At 48.6% G+C, this 19,032-nt stretch overlaps 1 protein-coding gene across 4 annotated transcripts in view; it reads right to left on the bottom strand.

Annotated features, from left to right (window-relative positions):
- Window positions 1–12,876, bottom strand: part of LOC135900146 (phospholipid-transporting ATPase ABCA3-like) — a 153,054-nt gene extending 140,178 nt beyond the window's left edge. For 2 of the 4 annotated variants that reach the window (XM_065429589.1, XM_065429592.1), the window contains exons 1-2: window positions 12,780–12,876; window positions 6,429–6,853 (exon numbers count right to left, since the gene is read on the bottom strand). In XM_065429589.1, coding sequence (XP_065285661.1) covers window positions 6,429–6,851 — 423 coding nt within the window. In that variant the 5' untranslated portion in view covers window positions 6,852–6,853; window positions 12,780–12,876. The other 2 variants (XM_065429590.1, XM_065429591.2) reach the window with 2 other exon arrangements.
- Between the last annotated feature and the right edge of the window lie 6,156 nt (window positions 12,877–19,032).

Consider the following 19,032-nt stretch of genomic DNA (forward strand, 5'->3'; position numbering starts at 1 on the left):
CATGACGTGAAGTTATTCCAAAGTTTTGTACTCCATGTCTGCAATGAGCCCTCCACGATTGGTTACAATATTTTTGGGCCACCCCCAATTAGCTTGTCGGCAACGCTTCGCCAAGGAAACTGCTAAAGCACCTCACCTGATATGACTAGCACACACTGATTAGGAATGACTGTACTGAATAAAAGAAGAAATCTCTATTTCTGATTCTACGCTTTTTTCACAGTCACCCCTCCAAAATTGGTCCAAAAGATTTAGTGCTGCCCCCACTTCACCTGTCTGTCACGTCACGTCACGAATCCGCGATAACTCCCCGTGTCAAAGCGACGTGTACGCATTAAAGATGCATTAATATGACAAAACAAACTGAAAAATTTCCGGAATAGCCGCAGGACTGCCCCATTCCAAAATGAATCGGAGATGATTGCCAGCGGATCGCCATGTTACTGGCTATTCGGAGCTGCTGGAGAGAATATATTCATTTGCCTCGTATAATTTTTTTGCCTGGCAGTGTACGTGATCAAGCCCTATTTACGCGCACGCGACATCACTTTGCCAGATTTCTTTCGATAAGGATCCGTTTTAGCTGCATATTTGCTCTTCCGTTGCCTGCCACCGCGATTTTCTACCAGATACCGAAAGCGAAGCAAAAGCAAGCGCACGATTTGCAGACTCTGCCCCCCCACCACCCCCTCCTCATCAGGTTATCTACTTTGACTGCGCTATCCGGGGACCAGATATACTCTTCCTCTGTTTCTGCATGCTCCTCGCCTATCGTCATGCAATTAGATAAGGAAAAGCCTGTCAATGTGGAGGCAAACAAAAGTGACCTGCTATACACGAGGAGAGCGTTTCATTTCCCCGTTCAAACAACGCTGCGAGTCACCGCGCGATGATTGCGTCGGTGGTTACGCAAAGTTTACGTAAGTAGATTGCAAGAAACACGCATTGGAATATATTTGCCGTTATATGGTGCCTTGTTCCTTCAGTACAGCAGCCTGATGCCCTACCCGTCGGACCATGGACAACCCAGTGACCCCAATTGCCGGGAAAATGATTGAAGATAGAGAGAGATAGATAGGCAGACACCGGGAAGTGAATTAAGCACGCTAAGAATGACAATTCTACTACAAACAAATTTCAGCGTTGAATTAGAATGTGCAATAATAATAAGTCTGAGAAAATAAGCCCTAGGAGGTTGAACCGATATATAAAGAATAAGTTACTCCATAGAAGATGTACGAGACCTACACTCTTATAGCACTCCTCACCAGCTTTGGACATGGCAAAAACACAAGCGCACTGCTTAGATCTCGTGCTTTCGATCCTGTCTACAAAGTATCCAAGCAAAGAGCTGCACAAAGTATATGGGCACATTGCTGAGCTAAACTGCGATAGGCGAAAGCATATCTATGACTGCCTCTGTTGCTGCTGTCTGAAATGTTCTGCGAACGGGCGCCACCGTGGCCGCGAGCATGGGATGCAATCAAAGCCATATGGCTGCAAGGTTTGTCGCCGATGTGCGTGCACCTCCACGCGCCCCCTCGCGCAGCGCTACTGGCATGGCGCCTCCTCTCCTTGCTCCCCTCGCCGGTGATCACCGCTTTCCTGCGTCCACCACGGACTGCGTCACGGCACTCATGGGCCACTGAAGGCTTACGCCTTAAAAACAGCTGAAATTTGAAATAAAGGCCAGCGCACCCTTTTGGTCAAAGGTGGCCTATTTTCAGGTGGAGAATCAAGGTAACACGCACGAATGGTTCCACGTAAAACGCACTGACTGCAACGTAACCTCCCATGGCACCTATTCTGGTGAATCGTGAAATGCGGAACGCGCAATGCTGCCACTGGAAGCGCGCCGCAAAACATAAAATGAAGAGAATAAGAAAAAAAAAGGGGGCGTGGGGCTAGTGGCGTGAACGTAACGCTGTTCCAGCGTTCGAGTATAGACCGTTTCGTCGCGTTATAAAACATTTGCGTCAGCCGCAAGCATCGTTCTCACGCGTTTCAAGTCTACCAGACTTCAAATACCTATACTTTGTCTTAGCTAGCCTTGTGTAGGAGACCTATGGCACTACTGGACACAGCGATCATTGCGGTCGGTGAAGCATAGGCCCTATAACGTAAAAATATTCCAATGTGCTTTTACTCCAATCTCCTGATGTCAAATTTACACAACCGCCGACGCAAGCATCCGGCAGTAATCTTCAGCGTTGCCTCAACAGCCCAATCAGCCGCTTAGTTTATAGGACGTCATTTTGCTTTCAAAACGAACATTGTCTACATTGAGCGGTTTTTCGTTTGTAATTGGTTTCCAGGAGGCGAGGAGCACGCTCCAGAGCAGAGGGTTTCGATGGGGCCTAGCCAGCGCGGTGAAAATAGATAACCGGAGGAAGACCGTGGAGCCGGCGTCTGTGATTGGTCCGCTTTCCCTTACTTATCTTTCGGTGGCTGGTCGAAAATCGTGGCGGCGTGCAACGGAAGGTTAAGAATATCGCTCAAATGGGTCCTCAGCAAGGAAGACTTAGGGCGCTATTCTGGACATTCCGCCATTTTCGTCGATGCGTGACGTAGACGTGACGCGAATAAAATGGCGCTGATGGCCCCATTTTGCTTTCGTAACGTGACGCCAATTTGGCGTTTTGTCTAAGAAACTGAAATCAAGGCGCTGAACCTAAGGTTCTCGTTAAAGCGAAACAGTTTTCCTCCGCAGTAAAAATAAAGCTGCTAGCTCAGCTCGCACGATTATTCCGTTGAAAACACTTCTCGCTTCCGTCGTCTGCTGCATTAGCTAGGATGCGTGTCCCCGAAAAATGGAATGAATCATCGTATGTTGGCGCCAACGCACTTGTTTTCTTCCTTGAGACAACATGCGCGGCCTACCAGTGGTGATGCGCGCACGTTCTAGGTCACGTTATCGCTGTCTCGTGAAACGCAAGTGACTCGGCCCGATTCGGCCGGCTGAGAAACGGCCCAATATCACCGATAGCGTTGCGCGCGCCAGAGATATCCACTAGCACGACGCAAGCGCCGGCGCTGCCATCTCTCGTTCACCTCGCTGGTTACTCGCACCACGGGAGGAAACTTCAAGGCGCCGCCTTGCGTACATTTCTTTTTAGAAATTAGAAAGAGGCCGTTGTCATAACTTTGGATCGTGCGAAAAGGCATTAATCTTGACTACAATACGAATGCAGCAGTGAAAAGTGGACAGCACTGCCGAAAGTTTGCTATGTTCAACCAATATTATTTCGTGTAAACGCGTTATATTAAAAAATGATGGCCCCAAACACAAATGCCAACACCACCCGAGAGCGATGCAAATACTATGAGCACGCGTTATGATCAAAAGATTTTCATGGCACCAAACGACGGAGAAAATGTGGCGATACGCATTCCTCTCGGCTGCCATTGCATATGGCTGCTCATTAGCATAATTCCCGTGGCTCGTCGCACCAAAAATTATGGCGGTAAATCTCAGCAATGGCAGCCCAGAACGACGTCACGCGTCGTCAAAATGTCGTTTGAGAAACAGCCCTTCCTGTGACGCTCCTCGCGGGATATTCCTTCAGCCAATCAGCAAGCTGGAATGGCGCATATCTTGGATCGCCACCACTTATTCGCGAAATTGCAGATGCATTGCACTGGCTTCTGTACGCTAGAGCTCACATTCTTTTTGAAACGCTAACGTCGCAATATAGCTGCCAAGGACAAAAAAAAAATGTACTAGTCCATAAGATTTGCAGCTCGACGTCACGTTTCGTCATCTTGATGAAAACACAAAATTGCATTTTGCAAAACTTCCGCTTCCCGGCACAAATTTCAAAACACGTGACCTCTCGACAGCCAATCAGAGAGTAAACATGGCGGATAATGGCGGCCGTGCAGCCGCCATGCGTGTCGAGAATAGTGCCTTTGGCAGAGCAAGGTCGCAAATGTACCGAAAGTTTTCTGAAATGCGAGACGGCCACGCAGGAAGCTTTGTATTACGCAAATAAACCCATGGCTCTCCTGCAGGCGCGAGTAGCCAGCGCCTGAGCGATCGGCGGCAGCCGTCTTTTACTCCTTTCGAAATGGGGCAGCCTGAGGCTCATCATGAAAAATTTCAGTTTTGCTCAGCATATTAATGAATCTTTAACGTGTACACGTCACCTTGACGCGGTGAATTCTCCCGGTTTTTTTGACGTCAAGTAACAGGCCGGTGAAGTGGATGCAGCCCGAAAACTATTGACCGATAGCCGAGGGCTAAGGCAAAAAGGAGTCGAATGAGAAACAACTGTTTTCTTTTGTTCTGTCCAATCATGCATAATCAGTGTTTACACGTCATATCAGATGGAAAGCTATCGCGGTTTTCGTGATGTCGCGTGACAGATAGGCGTAGTGGGTGTGGTCGAAAAATGTCTTTGACCAATCGCCGAGGGCTGATTGCAGAATTGGAATAGAAAAGTTTGTAATAGCTTTACGTTATAGCGGCCCAGCATGATACATATAAGTTTCATGCTTCGGCGTTGCCTGTTTGCCATGTAAAACGGTAATACACGAATAAAGTCGCATAAAAAGAATCCGGCGGCTACTTGTGTGGACACGATAAACACAATAAAACGGCTACTTGTGTGGACACAATAAAACGGCACAGTGCGTCGTAGACGACGTGACGAACAAGATGGATAAAACAATGAGTTCTCATCCTATTCCTTGCGAGCAAAAAAATAAATAAATAAATAAAACGTGCAAATGCCGCAGTAAAATCTCGCATGACCATGCCGCATGCTTGGGCATTCCGCTATATCGAACAAACAGATATTTAACTCAACATCTACGAGCATACCACTGATTCAAACGCTTGCGCAGTCCGCAAGCGGTCACTCGGCCATTGGACAAGTGAAATTCACTGCACGATATGCGATTATGACTAACCAAGCCATTTTATTTGCGTGTAGAAACCTCGTCAAACAAACGAGGCAGTCGCGCATTGTATCTGCAGATAACCATTTGAATTCCTATAAAAGTAAACAGCACTACTTATTCCGCAGCAGAAGAGTACCCATGCTGTTGGGATTGCCATATTTTTCGCAACTGCTCACTGCTGCTAAACTGCTGCCTAGAACTACACTGAGAATGCTGCAGAAAGGTATTAGCGAAACGAATTTTGAGAAATACAAAACTGCTCACCGAGGCTGAATAAAGGCTACAAGAAGCGTGTACAAATTGCACTGACTGCTCCGTCCACCTCAAGGCCACAAACTCGGCTGACGCTGACATAACTTCAGCACGTCCGACAGAACCGTTCCCCACGTAGGAGACGCTATGTCGTACTACATAGACTGCGAGACGTGAAGACAGCCACAAGATAGTCCCGCTGAGCGTATACCTGGCATACAACACACAGTGCTCACCCGAGCTCGCATGCTGTCCGCCCATAGGTGGCGCCACTGCGTACGCAATATGGCGGCGCCCATGAAAGATGGTCAATAGGAGAAGGCAGGCAAGGAATGTTGCTTGGGGACGCTAATTGATGAAAAGGGGAAGAGCGTCTCGGCTGGCAGTAAAGCTCACAACCTGACAGTGTGGCAACGTGAGCATTTAACTTCTGCTATCTCTAATTATAGAACCGCTTTGGAAGTTTCTTTTTTTTTGGCTACAACGCTCCATAGGCACTGCCGCAGGACACCTAGTCAATAGCACAAACTAAAATTTCCCATGAAGCCTAGTGTGAAAGGCCATTTAAATAAGAATAACGGTCAGGGAAAGCTATTAATCATGCAGTCAGCAACGTACGGAAAAATTGAATGCGCAATTAGGATAGAAAAAAGGCGTCATTACAAGAGATAGCTTTGTATCTGGTGCTATAGCTGAGATTAAGAAAAGTAGTAGAAACCGGCAAATCACGTAGCCCTCGATACATATATTCTGTACTCACTATGATTAACACAGTGGTTGTCAAAAAATAAAGGAATAAATGCGTAAGAGGACAAGATGGCATCATTACAATACAAAATTTTTAGTTCTCAGGGGAACGCAACCCGATATGTCCGACGAGGATTATTACAGATTATCTTATGTGTCTTTTTGGTTGCATCACGTCATAGAAAGCGATGCAAAATGCATAGTTACAGACCCCAAAGCAGAGAATGTCGAATAATGTCTAAGGACGCGTGATTCTTTGTTAGAAGGATCGTCTTACTGGAGTCCGCGACCCTCGGCCGTGCTGCTAGTACCTGTTCAAACGTTTTGATCATGTGTGTCTAATCTCTCCGTTTATTGTGCTTCTTTCACCGCTATGATTGCAAATGCAAAATGGTTACGTCGCAAGGACTGGAACCTCACCAACACGCCCAGCTGGCTTGCGTTACCGCAGTTATGAGCCTGACATCCTTAGCAGGCAGCTGCATCTATTACATACGCGTTGAGCTGCAACAAAAGAGGCCCCTCACGGTTCTGCGCAGGTTGTCGAAAACGATGACCAGGTCAAAGGCGTTCGAGTCGTTGGCCTTGGTGCGTGCGAATTCGGTCACCGCCTGGGGATCCTGGAAGCCCACGAGTCCCTCCACCGGGCTGAACTCGCGGAACGTGGCCTCCATGAGGCGCATCGAGTAGGGCGCGTGCGGAGCGTACGCCACGCGCCGGAAGACCAGCTGCTTCTCGACCACGGCGCACGGCCAGTCGAGCAGGTCGACCCCGCTAATCGGCACGTCACGGAGCTTGTTCACGAACGGCGGTCCCGTGGTCAGCAGGAGCACCAAACAGAGCAGCGGCGCGAGCAGGCACTCGGAGAGCGAGAGCCAGCCCTGGCGTAGCATGGCGCGCAGGCACAGCTCCTTCCACACGACCGTCACCAGTTGACTCAGTGTGCCCATGTCTGCCTGCTCGGCGAACGGCGCGTTAAAAGATAACGCGCCAGATGGTCACTGAGTTGAAATACGCCCAGCTTGATTACTACAAAGCTTATTATTTTTTGCATTGAGAACACATTTTAATAATTTCGTGTAAGAGATAATTTACGCCTCTAATTGTTCGGAGAGGCGTTACATTACCTGCACAAAGAACCGCAATGACAGGTTTCCGAATGAATAACTTTTGCTGCCAGAAATATTAGTCAATTATGCAGCACACGCATTGCAGCAATGAAAGCTAACGCGAATAAAAATGCGCCTTTAGTTAGGCCTCAATGAAATTCTTATGCAGGCATTAGAGTTTGCATATGCAATATTAAAGTTCCTTAGTTGTAAGAGTATCATAAGAAGCCAACAAACACTGACACAAAGGACAACATAGGGGAAATTACTTGTGCTTAATAAAAGGTGTGTTAGCCACCGCCAGCACTCAGAGACCTTGGCGGCGGACGGGGAACGTCCTTTTTGCCGCAGACGTCACGAGAACAATCTTTTTGGGTGAAGGCAACTGGTCAGAGTTGGAAGAGTTCGTGATATACGACTTTAGGATTCTTCGAACTGGACGACCAATCTATTGTGAAGTACACCGTTGCAATATTATTGCCATATAAATCATGTGGATGCTTCAGGCGTATTTCTCCAGTCGCCGTCGCCGTCGCCTTGAGGTTCCGTGTAAAGTCCAAGGGCGATAAATGTGTCGTGCGCGCCGTAGGGTGTATGTGCGAGTGAAAAATTACTAGGGTGGGCTGGCGAACGCGGCTTATTCTCGCGTGCGCTAGTGTGGAAGGCGGGCCGGAATAACACGCTGGCCGGAAGCGCGCGCTCTCCTGTCGCGCGCGAGGAAAGGGGATGAGGCGAGGAAGGGAGAGGGGGGGGCGGGGGCGTTATTTTCAGGCGGCTGCTGCTTACGACGCGGCCGTGCGGGCGCCGTATCTAAATGAAATTATGGGGTTTTACGTGCCAAAGCCACTTACTGATTATGAGGCACGCCGTAGTGGAGGACTCCGGAAATTTTCACCACCTGGGGTTCTTTAACGTGCACCTAAAGCTAAGTACATGGGTGTTTTCGCATTTCGCCCCCATCGAAATGCGGCCGCCGTGGCCGGGATTCGATCCCGCGACCTCGTGCTCAGCAGCCTAACACCATAGCCACTGAGCAACCGCAGCGGGTGCACCGTATCTTGAAAGTGATCTGCGACGGGGCGAAAGTGCACGCCCTGCTATGTTTGCGATCTGCTATGTTTGCAGAGTGCGCGTAGTGCCGATAGCTTCGTATGCGCTGTGCTTTCGACGTTTCGTTCGTGTTGAAGACAGAGAAGCGCGAAGGTCAATTCGATTGCTGCTGCTGCCGCGATTCCTCCCTCCGGCATTCTGACAGCGAGATTCCAGGCTCATCTAGCGAGATGTGCTCGTGTTTACCTGTGCGCGCGTGACGCCGTGCTTCTTATGCTATCTTCGGCTGGTCGCTTCCATCCCCCGAAGCAGAGTCGGGCAGATCCGGCGTTCCCCGAGCTCAGAGGTAGAGGACGAGCGCGCAAGCCAAACGTGCGACACGCTCTCGGAGGAGGCAATGGCAGATGCTAAACCACGTGACTACTACCAACGTCCGATGTTTCGCTTATCGAAAGCTCCCGGCGCTGCCGGGAAAACCGGCGGACGCGCCGGCGGGACGAGCGTTCGTCGCAGTGGCCTAGGTTGCCTAGGTTACGGTGGGCCGTCGCCAACAGCAGCAACGCGGCTCTGCGATGACGTTTCAATTTCGATGACTGCTCCGACGACAGGGCTCGGAGCGCCTCAGAGCGCTCGAAGGTGGAGGAGAGCAATCGAGAGGAACCTGCCGAACGCAGGGCGGGCAACCTCTTTCAACCAGCCGAAGACAACGCCGCTCGCGAGAGCGCTCCAGAGCGCTCAGAAACGACCAGTCGAAGATGGCATTAGTGTAGTAAAAGCCCGTTGGCGGGTTAGTTGGTTTCAGTCTATGATACCATGTGTAAGCGCTACTGAATGAGGACGTAGGGAGAAACAGACGCACAAAGACAGCGCTGTCTCCGTGTGTCTGTTTCTTTCTACGTCCTCGTTCAGCCATGCTTACATGGAAGAGGAAACAACTTTATGGGTCCTGAGGAACCCCTCCCCACCCACTCTTGGTTTAGTGGTCGGCAGGGATCGCGGGCCGCACCCACGTTGGGACGGGAAGCCCGTGAGTCTCCGCCCTTTCGTGAGCCCTCTGGACGGCACGGAGCTGTGCCTGGTGGTCGTCGCTTCGCAGGGCGTCCACCCAGTCTTCTTCTTTAGCGAACACGGTGCCGCTTAACGCGGAGCATTGCCAGAGCATGTGCGCTAGCGAGCAGTACGATTCGCCACAATCCGGACATTGCGGCTCTACTTCTGGTGAATAACGGATCAGTCTGCCATCGAGGGGAACGACACTGTCTGAAGCATTCTGAATATCGATGACTGTGGTCTAGTGAGTTTAACGTGGGGGAGCGGGAAGCTTCTCCTCGACAGCTGATAGTGCGTTGTTATTTCGTTGAAGGTGTTCAGCGGGTCTCGGTGCTCCCCTCCCTCCCCGCCACGTCGCCCGCCACGATCACCGCGGTGCGTGAGTCTTCGCGCGCGTCCGTGCGCCAGCTCGTTGGCGTTGGGAAATTCGGGGTGCACGTCGGCCCCCATGTGGGCTGGAAACCATTTGACGAGGTGCTGACCCGCGGCTCCCTCGCTGCCGAGGACGGCTGCCGCTTCCCGGGATATCGAGCCCGAGGCGAATGCTCTTGCCGCCGATCGCGAATCTGTGTAGACGTAAGGACGTTCGGGGTCTCTCATTGCCATGGCTATTGCCACCTGTTCGGCCACTTCGGACGTTACCCCCTTGACCGATGCTGTGTTAATTATTGTGCCATCCCAGCGTACCGAGACGGCCGCGTACCGGTCACTGCGCCCATACTGGGCCGCGTCTACAAATGCCGCCAGGCCCGGGCAGTTGGCGGTCGATTTCAGCAGTGCTCGGGCCCTCGCATTTCGGCGCCCCTTGTTGAATTGCGGGTGGACGTTTCTGGGAAGCGGTTCTACCTTGAAAGTGCCACTGACCGCCGCGCTGAGCACAACCTTGCGTGCATAGCACTCTGCCTCTGCATTTATCCCTGCTTGCTCTAGGATGCGTCTGCTGGCCCTGGTGGTCGACAGCCGCGCGACCTGTGCCTTGGTCTGCGCTTCGATGATTTCTGATAGTGGATTGTGGACCCCTAACCAATCGAGCCGCTCCGTGCTTGTAGTGATCGGAAGACCTAGCACCCTTTTGATGGTCTTGCGCATCAGTGTCTCTATCTTGGCCGCATCTCTCTTGGTCCATTTTGGCGCCGAGGCTACCTAATTTACGTGACTCATGAGGAAGGCATGGTAAAGTCTGATGAGATTGCTCTCGCTGAGCCCTCCCCTGCGGTTCGTCACCCTGAGGATCAGCCGGAGCATGTTCTCCGTTTTGGACGTGAGTTTCATGACAGTTTGCGTGTTACCGCCTTTACACGCATTGTTAATTTGTTTAGTAAGTGAATGTTTACAAGTTGATACGGCTGATAAAACTATTATCCTTACTTCGTAGAGCTATCTACTAACTTGTTGTCGCAATTGGTGCTTCGCCTTTCGGGTGAAACTTCGACTTTTCTTTTTAATAACATCGCGCGAGTGTCGACCGCATGGCATGTCCGTAGCCTTGTACTATTGAGGGCTGGCGGGATCGGCGACAGTATGAGCTAGCGCGCACGGTGATTCCCAGTTCAAATGATACCTGCGGCACTTTTCCCTTCAGGAGTTTGCCTCGCCGCTACAACGCCGCTGAAACACAGTGCGGCAGGAGCTCACGCGATGTTATTAAAAGATTGCATGATTTTACATCTAGAAAACCTATAACATGCAAAAAGCTGAAGCCTGCAGACAGGACACAAGAGAAGAGAAGTGGACAACATGAACGCCGGCGTTTGTGTTGTCCACTTCTCTTGTGTCCTGTCTGCACGCATCACCTTTTTGCATCATGAACCCTCAGCAAATAGCTCAGCTTTCTGTCGTTCTGAGAGCTATATCTCCAGGTCTTTGCTGGTCTTTGATGACCGGTATTACATGGCTACATTTCTGCATTAGCAACGTTTTGTTAAAGGGGTTACTAAAACAGGTATAGATGAAAACTTCCATCATTTGCAAAATGAGCAATACTTATTTTTTTATGAAGTATACAACCCGAATTTTAAAACGTTTTTGATATTCAAAGGACAAAGAAACACTTGCACAGTTATCAGCACCATCCATCTATAGATATAGGCCACAAGAGAGCATTCATTCATTGATTCGTTTTAGTTGTTCTAAATTATATTAACTGGAATTACATTATCTGAACATTATCTTGGTCACTTTTTTTCCTCCTCAGCCAGCTACAGCAACTCAGAAACAATGGCGAAAATAAATGAAAAAAGAAAAAGAGATAAATAATCTTCTGAAAAACGCTGTGCACTGAGGCAACGTAAAAAAAATAATAATAACCACAAGTATACTGGCTAAAGACCTGAAGAAACAGTATCGACCAGATTGGTCAGTATATTGAAATTGTCAAAGATAACATACACGTCACTTGCGCCACTTGCTTAATTAGTAAATAACACGGCTAGTTTTGCGAAACTGATGTTTGCAATATCAGTTTCTGATTTTCGGTAATGATTCATTCTTCTCGCCAAATAATTCTATTAGCAGATGTCGGCAATGAATTCTTCCTTCCCCCGCGTCCTCCAGCCCCTTCCTGTCGACAGGAGCCCCTTACATTCGAAAACATCATTCTGTGTCATCTAGGAAAATGTGTTATGACTGAAAACCACGTTATGACTATGAGGCACGCCGTAATTTGGGGACGCCAGATTAGTTTTGACCACCCGGAGTAACTTAAGGTGCGCCCGATGCATAGTACACGGGGGTGTTTCCATTGTGTCCTAATGCAAACGGGGCCGTCATGTCCGGGGTTCGATCCCGCGCCCTCTGGCTTAGCGGCTCAACACCAAAGCCGCTACGCCACCACGGCGGATTGGTAGCACCATCAAGTAGTCTCAGCGGGAAAGCGACCTGTTCATATTAAGCTCTCTGTTCAAGAATGCACATTTCCTTGATAGTGTGGTACTCTAACCGCCGGTAACTGTTCGCGTGTCATGGAATGAACATGCGTGCTATTATGGCCGCTCTTCGAGCCCAGTAACAGACGAATACATTGGTTTTCGAATGAGATTTCCGAATGTTAAATGAGCTCTCTGTGTTTGCCGAAAAACGTAAACACGCAATGTGTAACCGATTGGAAACATTTCATTTTTACGTCGTTTACGAATCTCTACAATCCTTTAATTGGCATCTTGAGAATTAGGTGTACAATTTAAAAGTTAGCTAACTGGATTTATTTGACCAATAGATGTCGACGATTAAAGGATTAGTGACGGTTTCCCTACAAGCTTTCAAACATGAGGTCCTCACTCTGATTCGTGTAGAATAATCGATTCTTCTTTTTTTTTAACTCTATACATAATAGTTACGAAGTCGCGTATATTATTTCTATGAAGCAAGCTACGCTTTCAATGAGGCAACACAAATGCCAACTCTCATAAAAGCAGTGTTTAGAACTGCTCGCTAACAGAGTGCACCGCTTTGCGAGTTAGAATCTTTAATGGTACCACTAAACGGGCTCCAGTAATGTTTACAGGCCTGAATAGCTTATGAAGCAAGAATTCTGCGCCTGGTGAATTACCCTAACATATGCGGACTTGACCCCGTTTGCATTTTCCTAAACGACTCTGATCGTCTGCCGTGGCAAAACACGCGAAATCCTATCAGAAACTATACCAAAGAAGGGCATAAATGCTGAATCACTTGCCAACTGATGGGGATCTCCAAATCTAGTGCGAACGCCGGCGGTTAATGCTCTTCTTCTGCTTCGTCTTCAAGTAACCTTCGCGTGGTATTACGTCACGCGCATCAAGAAAAGCTTGATATCCTCTTTTTCTTTTTGGTCAAGCTAGTCTGCCTTCCTCCAAAGGAAAAAGAGATCTAAAGCATATAAAAACGTTATTAAGATCCAACACACCTCCTATAAAGTATTTGAAACAAAGCTGTCATTAGCGGCTCCTAATGGACGTGTGTAATAGACGGGACAAGTTTCTGTCATTGTTACGTGTACGAACGACAAATACACGATATGTGAGCGATTGAGTATGGCATCTGACAGGTGTTCACAATTGGGGCTGGTGTCGTCGTACCATTCGCCATTTTGCTATCGTCCCCCGATTGTAGTCATACCATCCCCGTGATTCAAGCGTCGGTATGAAGTTATTGTGGTCATACCATCATCGTCGTAGTCATATCATCTCAATCATTTAAGCGTCGTTAGCACAAGGTTTTCATGCCGCGGTCATCGCATCTTCGTTTTCATTGCGTCGTCTTCATGTGGACGTGGTCTTTCCATAGACGCCATTCTGTCATAGTAATTACAGTGTCGTCACGCCATTATCTTCATAATGTCTATGATCGAGCGCCGCAAGTATATGCTGAGCGAGGTGGTTCTCAAAGAAAATCTGTCCGACTGGGCCTTGTGGTATCTACTTCCAAGTGGTCGCTAAGAGGGAACAGCATTCTGCTCAAACACATGAAACGTTCTTAAAGGGTTAACAGCGCCGACATACGGGGACAGAGTGAAGACCAACAGGACACAGCGCTAAACTACAAGTGACACTTTCTTGGAAGGAGCAACACACCTATCGCCTGACAGAGCTAATAGGAAGGCTAACAAAGCCAAACACCAGAAATCAAAAAAAGAAAGATAGGTCTCTCATCATGTCGCCTCTGCCCTTTACAGAGCGTCATATTCAATTTACTTTCTTTAGAGCGTCACTGGAGGCTTGCTTATGCAATTATGTTTAACGCAATAAATTTCATATGCGTCGATCACTTCAAGTGCCAGCTTATCCTTCTCTTTTTAAATCGCTGTACACTCCCCGTAGACTGGTTTACAAGTGCAACTTCGACTGTGTAATGATGGGTGGCCCGATTCGACTGTCTTTCTAACAAGATTCTTTAGCACCCATGACAAGATATCACTTTCATACAAAAAAAAATATAGAATCGAAGCTCATTTCTTAAAGAAGGATGGCTGAAAGCGAAGCTTCCCCCCAACGCAAACTGAATCGAAGTCCAAAGCCAATGACCAGGCAGCGAACTCAAGAAATGTTGAGCGACCAGATGCTATGCATAACTGATTTGCTTGCTTGTTTAGGATTGTATTTTTTTAACGTCGAAGTTGAATGAAGGCACATTTCGTTAAGTTGCATACACTTTATTTTCCATCATGTAGCCGTTGCCTGCACACACACACACACTTTTACGGGTGACTCTACACTTGCACAGTATTGCCTTGTGATCGCTGTGGCAGACGGTCAGAGGAATGACGCGCGTAATACAATGCAGGTATGTACAGTTCGGCTGGGTAGCGTGGCGTTCAACCAGAAAGGGGCTTTGATTTTCTTTCTTTTTTTACAGATCCTAAGGCCCGTATTCAAAAACGGAACTTACCCTTAACTGATGACTTAAGTAGCCGGTCGACGCTTCAAGCGTTTCATAGACAAATCTTGTACTTAAAGTAAACTTTAATCGAACTTGAGTGCCGGAAAGTAAGGCCCGTATTCACTAACGGAACTTAACCTTAACTTATGACTTAAGTAGCCGGTCGATGCTTAACGCGTTTCATAGAAAAATCTTGTACTTAAAGTAAACTTTAATCGACACTTGAGTGCCGGAAAGTAAAGTACGGTCATTGGCAACCTTAAGTGCGACTTTCGGCACTCTGGCCTAGCAAGCAAGATGGCTGCCTGCTACGGCAGCCTCGCCTACTTTGCCGATTTCGCCGGACGTGTGCGCAATATTACGGAGGATGAGGCATGCCGATACTTGTCGCTATTACGGGCACGGCTTAAGGATCGACAGTATCCCATGGAAGTATAGAACGACGCGGAATTCTCGTGGCGGTACCACTTTTCCAAGCAAGCGGTGCTACGGCTGTTCGACATGCGGCCACTGGTCCCCAAAGACAACGAACGCGGTCACCCCGTGCCGCCGCTGCTCCAGCTTCTAATCGCGCTGTGATTCTATGGTGCCGGAACATTTCAGGTTGTCACCGGGTGCCTCGTTAATGCTTCCCAAGCAAATGTGTCTTGAATCATTGCACGAATGTCAAGAATGATTGCCGAGACTGTTTCCGCAGGTCATGAAGTTGCCAAATGCTAATGATTTGGCATCCGTAATGGAGGAGTTCTACACAATCGCGCGGTTTCCTGGTGTGAGCGGGTGCATTGAGTGCACTCATGTGCCCATCATAAGTCCCAGGGGAAATGACGCGGAGGTTTTTCGTTGTCGAAAGGCTGCGATGGCGCGAAACTCAAGGAGCACGGCGCGTTCTTCTTCGGAAAAGTTTGTTTTCCTTTTTTTTCCATTGTCCGCGCGCGTTGAAAACACGCAACGCACACACACTCTCTGCGCAAGAACACCGCAAGTTTTCAGCAGTAAAACAAAAACAAAGTCGTCATGGCGACACACAGAACCGCAGTGGCTGCGTGAACCAACGTGAACCTTGTGGCCAGACGAGTTTGAGTAAAGTGCTCAAACCAAACCGTCCTTTGTATTTTACTCAGAAGAATGCGCGAGCAAGCACTGCCAGCAGTTGTATCCACATTACTCTGCTGCAAATTTTTTTTTTTTGCGATTGAACCTATCGAACGCGTAAAATATTTACGTATCCTCAACACCAGACGACATACTCGACTCGAAAAGTGTTACTTTCGAAAGTGATACTTAAGTGTCGATTTTGAAGTACTCGCCTGAAACTTTCCTAACACTTTACCCGCACTTACTGACGCCCTACATAAGTTCTGTTTCTGAATACGGGCATAAGACGAGCCCGTCTTCACACGCGCTTGCTGTCTCCGACAAGCAGGGAAGTTCAGTTAATCGCGATAGGGGTGGTTTCAAGCCTAGCAGACGCAACTTGCGCTTCCAGTCAACTTTATGCGCATGCGCTACTCTTGCTGAGCTCGCTGCTTCGCGCTTTTATCAGGCACTGACCGGCCAGCCAGTCGATGCTGGCGTAGTACTGCGAATGTGAACTCTTGTGTTCTACGCAGATGGCTACGTATGTTGGCTTTTCTGCAGTGCGTTTGCGGTGCTTACGGACGAATCAGCGAGACTTATAGCGTGGTTACATGGCACGCGAAACTGCGGATAGGCCGCTAACCCGGTTGACCGCCAACCGAGCTTGGCAACCTCAGTTTAGTGTAACCGATGTTTAACTAGGGTATAAGCGACATTTATCTTGCCTCCTACGATTGCATTCTGAGTGAGCACTTAGGAGGGGTGAATGTGAAACGCGTTTTTAGGTAAGTCAACGACTACCTCATTATTTTAAAACGTGAAGTGGCCAACATTCAAGTAAGTGTATCGCGTGTTCTGGCCATCTTTAGCGACTCTCTGAAGCCACTGCAGTTGACACATGAAGATTCTGTGGCTAACTCGCTCAAATTTGTTCACTTAAGGTTTCATTTTACTAAAGAGCATGTGTATTGACTGTTTGAGCCTAGGGCCACTAAACCACAATTCCCCTCCACATCCAATCACACAAAGCTTGTCAAAAGGGGCATTACCTTGCCTTGTTAAGAAATCGCTTCTTCAAACGATGTTTTGCTTGAGCAGAGAGCAGATTTTTTTTGCTCAGATCTCTCGCGTGGTGTCGGCGGGCTACCCACTTCACCTGATTACGTCAGTGCCTCGTGGGTTCCTCAAAGAATTAAAGCGTGGAGACCAGGACTGATAGTTCATTATAAAAAAGAAAGAAAAGTGCTACACTAACTGTATTCATGTTCGAAGCACTGCTATTTCACGCGCAACGGTGCAGCCAACCTCGCCGATCAAAGCAGATAAGCGTGATCAGCGGCGTTATCTATGAAGTTGGTGAGGTTACAGAAACATCGTACTACCTGCGCATTTTTATTGTTCATTTACCACCCAGCCTCTCCTTGTTCCCTCATATGTTATGTATTGCTTGCGCTTTCTTGGGGGGAGGGGGAATATGTAACAGCGCACTGATGGACCGTGAATGGTAGGAAATGAAGACGAGTAAAGGGCAGTAACGTCCACAAGCTCCTGATCGCGTTGTATATATATATATATATATATATATATATATATATATATATATATATGTGTGTGTGTGTGTGTGTGTGTGTGTGTGTGTGTGTGTGTGTGTGTGTGTGTGTGTGTGTGTGCGCGTACTGCAGCTGCACCGTAGCCTTGGCAACGAATCACGTGACTCGCCACGCCAAGCTCCGGCGCTGCCGCGTGCACTGGCCGCCGCCTGACCATGCAACTCGCCTGGCTAACAGGAGCGTGGCGCTCGCCTAGTCAGTGTGAGAGAGAGAGAATAACTTTATTGAATTGGGGATAGGGGATTGTGAGCTTGATGGGTGGCGCCCCAAGTCCAGGGCTCCATTGGCTTCTGCCTCTAGCCGAACGTAACCAAGAAGAGCCTTCTGCACCTTCGGGTCTGAGCTGGCGAGTTGTACCTCCCATTCATCTAGTGTGTTAGTTAGATAGTACCTAACTAAGTAGGCATTTAAATTTGGCGGTCTATTTTGGCATTCCCAGGAGATGTGGTACAAAGACGGTGATGAGTCACTACACCACGGACAAGCACAATCGTGCATCGTTGGGAAAACTTTGATCAATCTTAATAAATTTCGGTAGACCCCCGTTTGAATTCTGCGGAGATCTATTGCGTCTTCCCTTGCAAAGATGTGTGGGGGGCACCGTATCTTCGCCGCATGCCGCGCCGATGACCAAGAATGTCGCGTGGTGCCATTCGTGCCGGATCGTTATCCTCCTCCTCGCAATGGCTTTCCTGTGAAGCGGCGGGTTGTGAATGGGGGGGCGATGGTTGCTCCGCTCGGTTCGTGAGCGCTCGAGCAGAGCGTCAGCCTTCTCATTCCCCTCCAGGCCGGTGTTTCCCGGACACCAGACCAGTCTGTATCTATTTTTGAGTTCCTTTCCGAGGAGGTGGCTAACCTTGAAATGGAGACGACCGTTCATAAAGAGGCGGCACGCCTCCTGAGAGTCTAAGATGATGGTGTTGTACGACTGCCCCGTCCGTTCCCGGTCTTTGATTGGCAAGATGATGGCGAAGCATTCTGCCTTGGAAATAGGAGACGTGATCAGGGACGCGCTTGAGATTAGGCTAGTCTTTTCATTGCCTATGACAGTGACTTCTGCACGCTTCCAGTTGTACTGAAAGGAGTCAACATAAACGGTGTTCTCATTATTTCTAGCTAGTTTGCCTAGCCACTTCACTTTCTCTTCGCTTCGCTTTTTGTTTCAGCCTTTGTGCATATTTCTCGGGTAGGAGCGACCAAGATCCTGCTTCGGACGGGACTGGGAATATCCACCAGTACCCCGTCCAAGTTTTGGGGGTCTGGTGGAATACCCGCCCTCACCAGGATCTCTCTGCCCGATTTCGCCTGGCTAAGTAGGCTTCTTTTAAAATTAGTGATGCCGTCTAGAGCTCGGAGCATGTGTTGTATACACCAAGGCCATGGAGCTTGTCTGTCGGCGTGCCTACCCGTAAGCGCAAGGCCACCTTTTAGGCGCCTCTAATAATAGTGTCAACCAGCTCTTCCTCACTCTTGTTGAGTGTGCGAAAAGAAAGGGTGTATGTTAGTTTGCTGATAACGAGTGCCTGTACTAAACGGACAGTGTCGCTTCCTTCATGCCTGGTTTGTGGAAGGTGATTCTTTGAATCATCCTTGCCACTTGTTTTGTTGCCGACTATAGTAAATTTATGGTGTGGCTGGCCCTGCCGCTGCTCTGAACCCAGAATCCCAAGATCCGAGCAGCAGTGACCTCTTTGATTTGCTCATTTTCGATATCAATTTCTATGTTTCCATTACTTTTATATCGTTTCCCGTAGACGCTCATTTTCTCCGATGCTTCGGGAGCACAGCTGAAACCGCTGGCCCTGGCAAAGTTTTCATTTGCAGTGGCCGCCTCTTGGAGGGTCTGCTCCTTCTCTGCTAGGGACCCGCGCGTGGCC

This window comes from Dermacentor albipictus, chromosome 4 (genome assembly GCF_038994185.2).
Source record: "Dermacentor albipictus isolate Rhodes 1998 colony chromosome 4, USDA_Dalb.pri_finalv2, whole genome shotgun sequence".
Lineage (NCBI taxonomy): Eukaryota > Metazoa > Arthropoda > Arachnida > Ixodida > Ixodidae > Dermacentor > Dermacentor albipictus.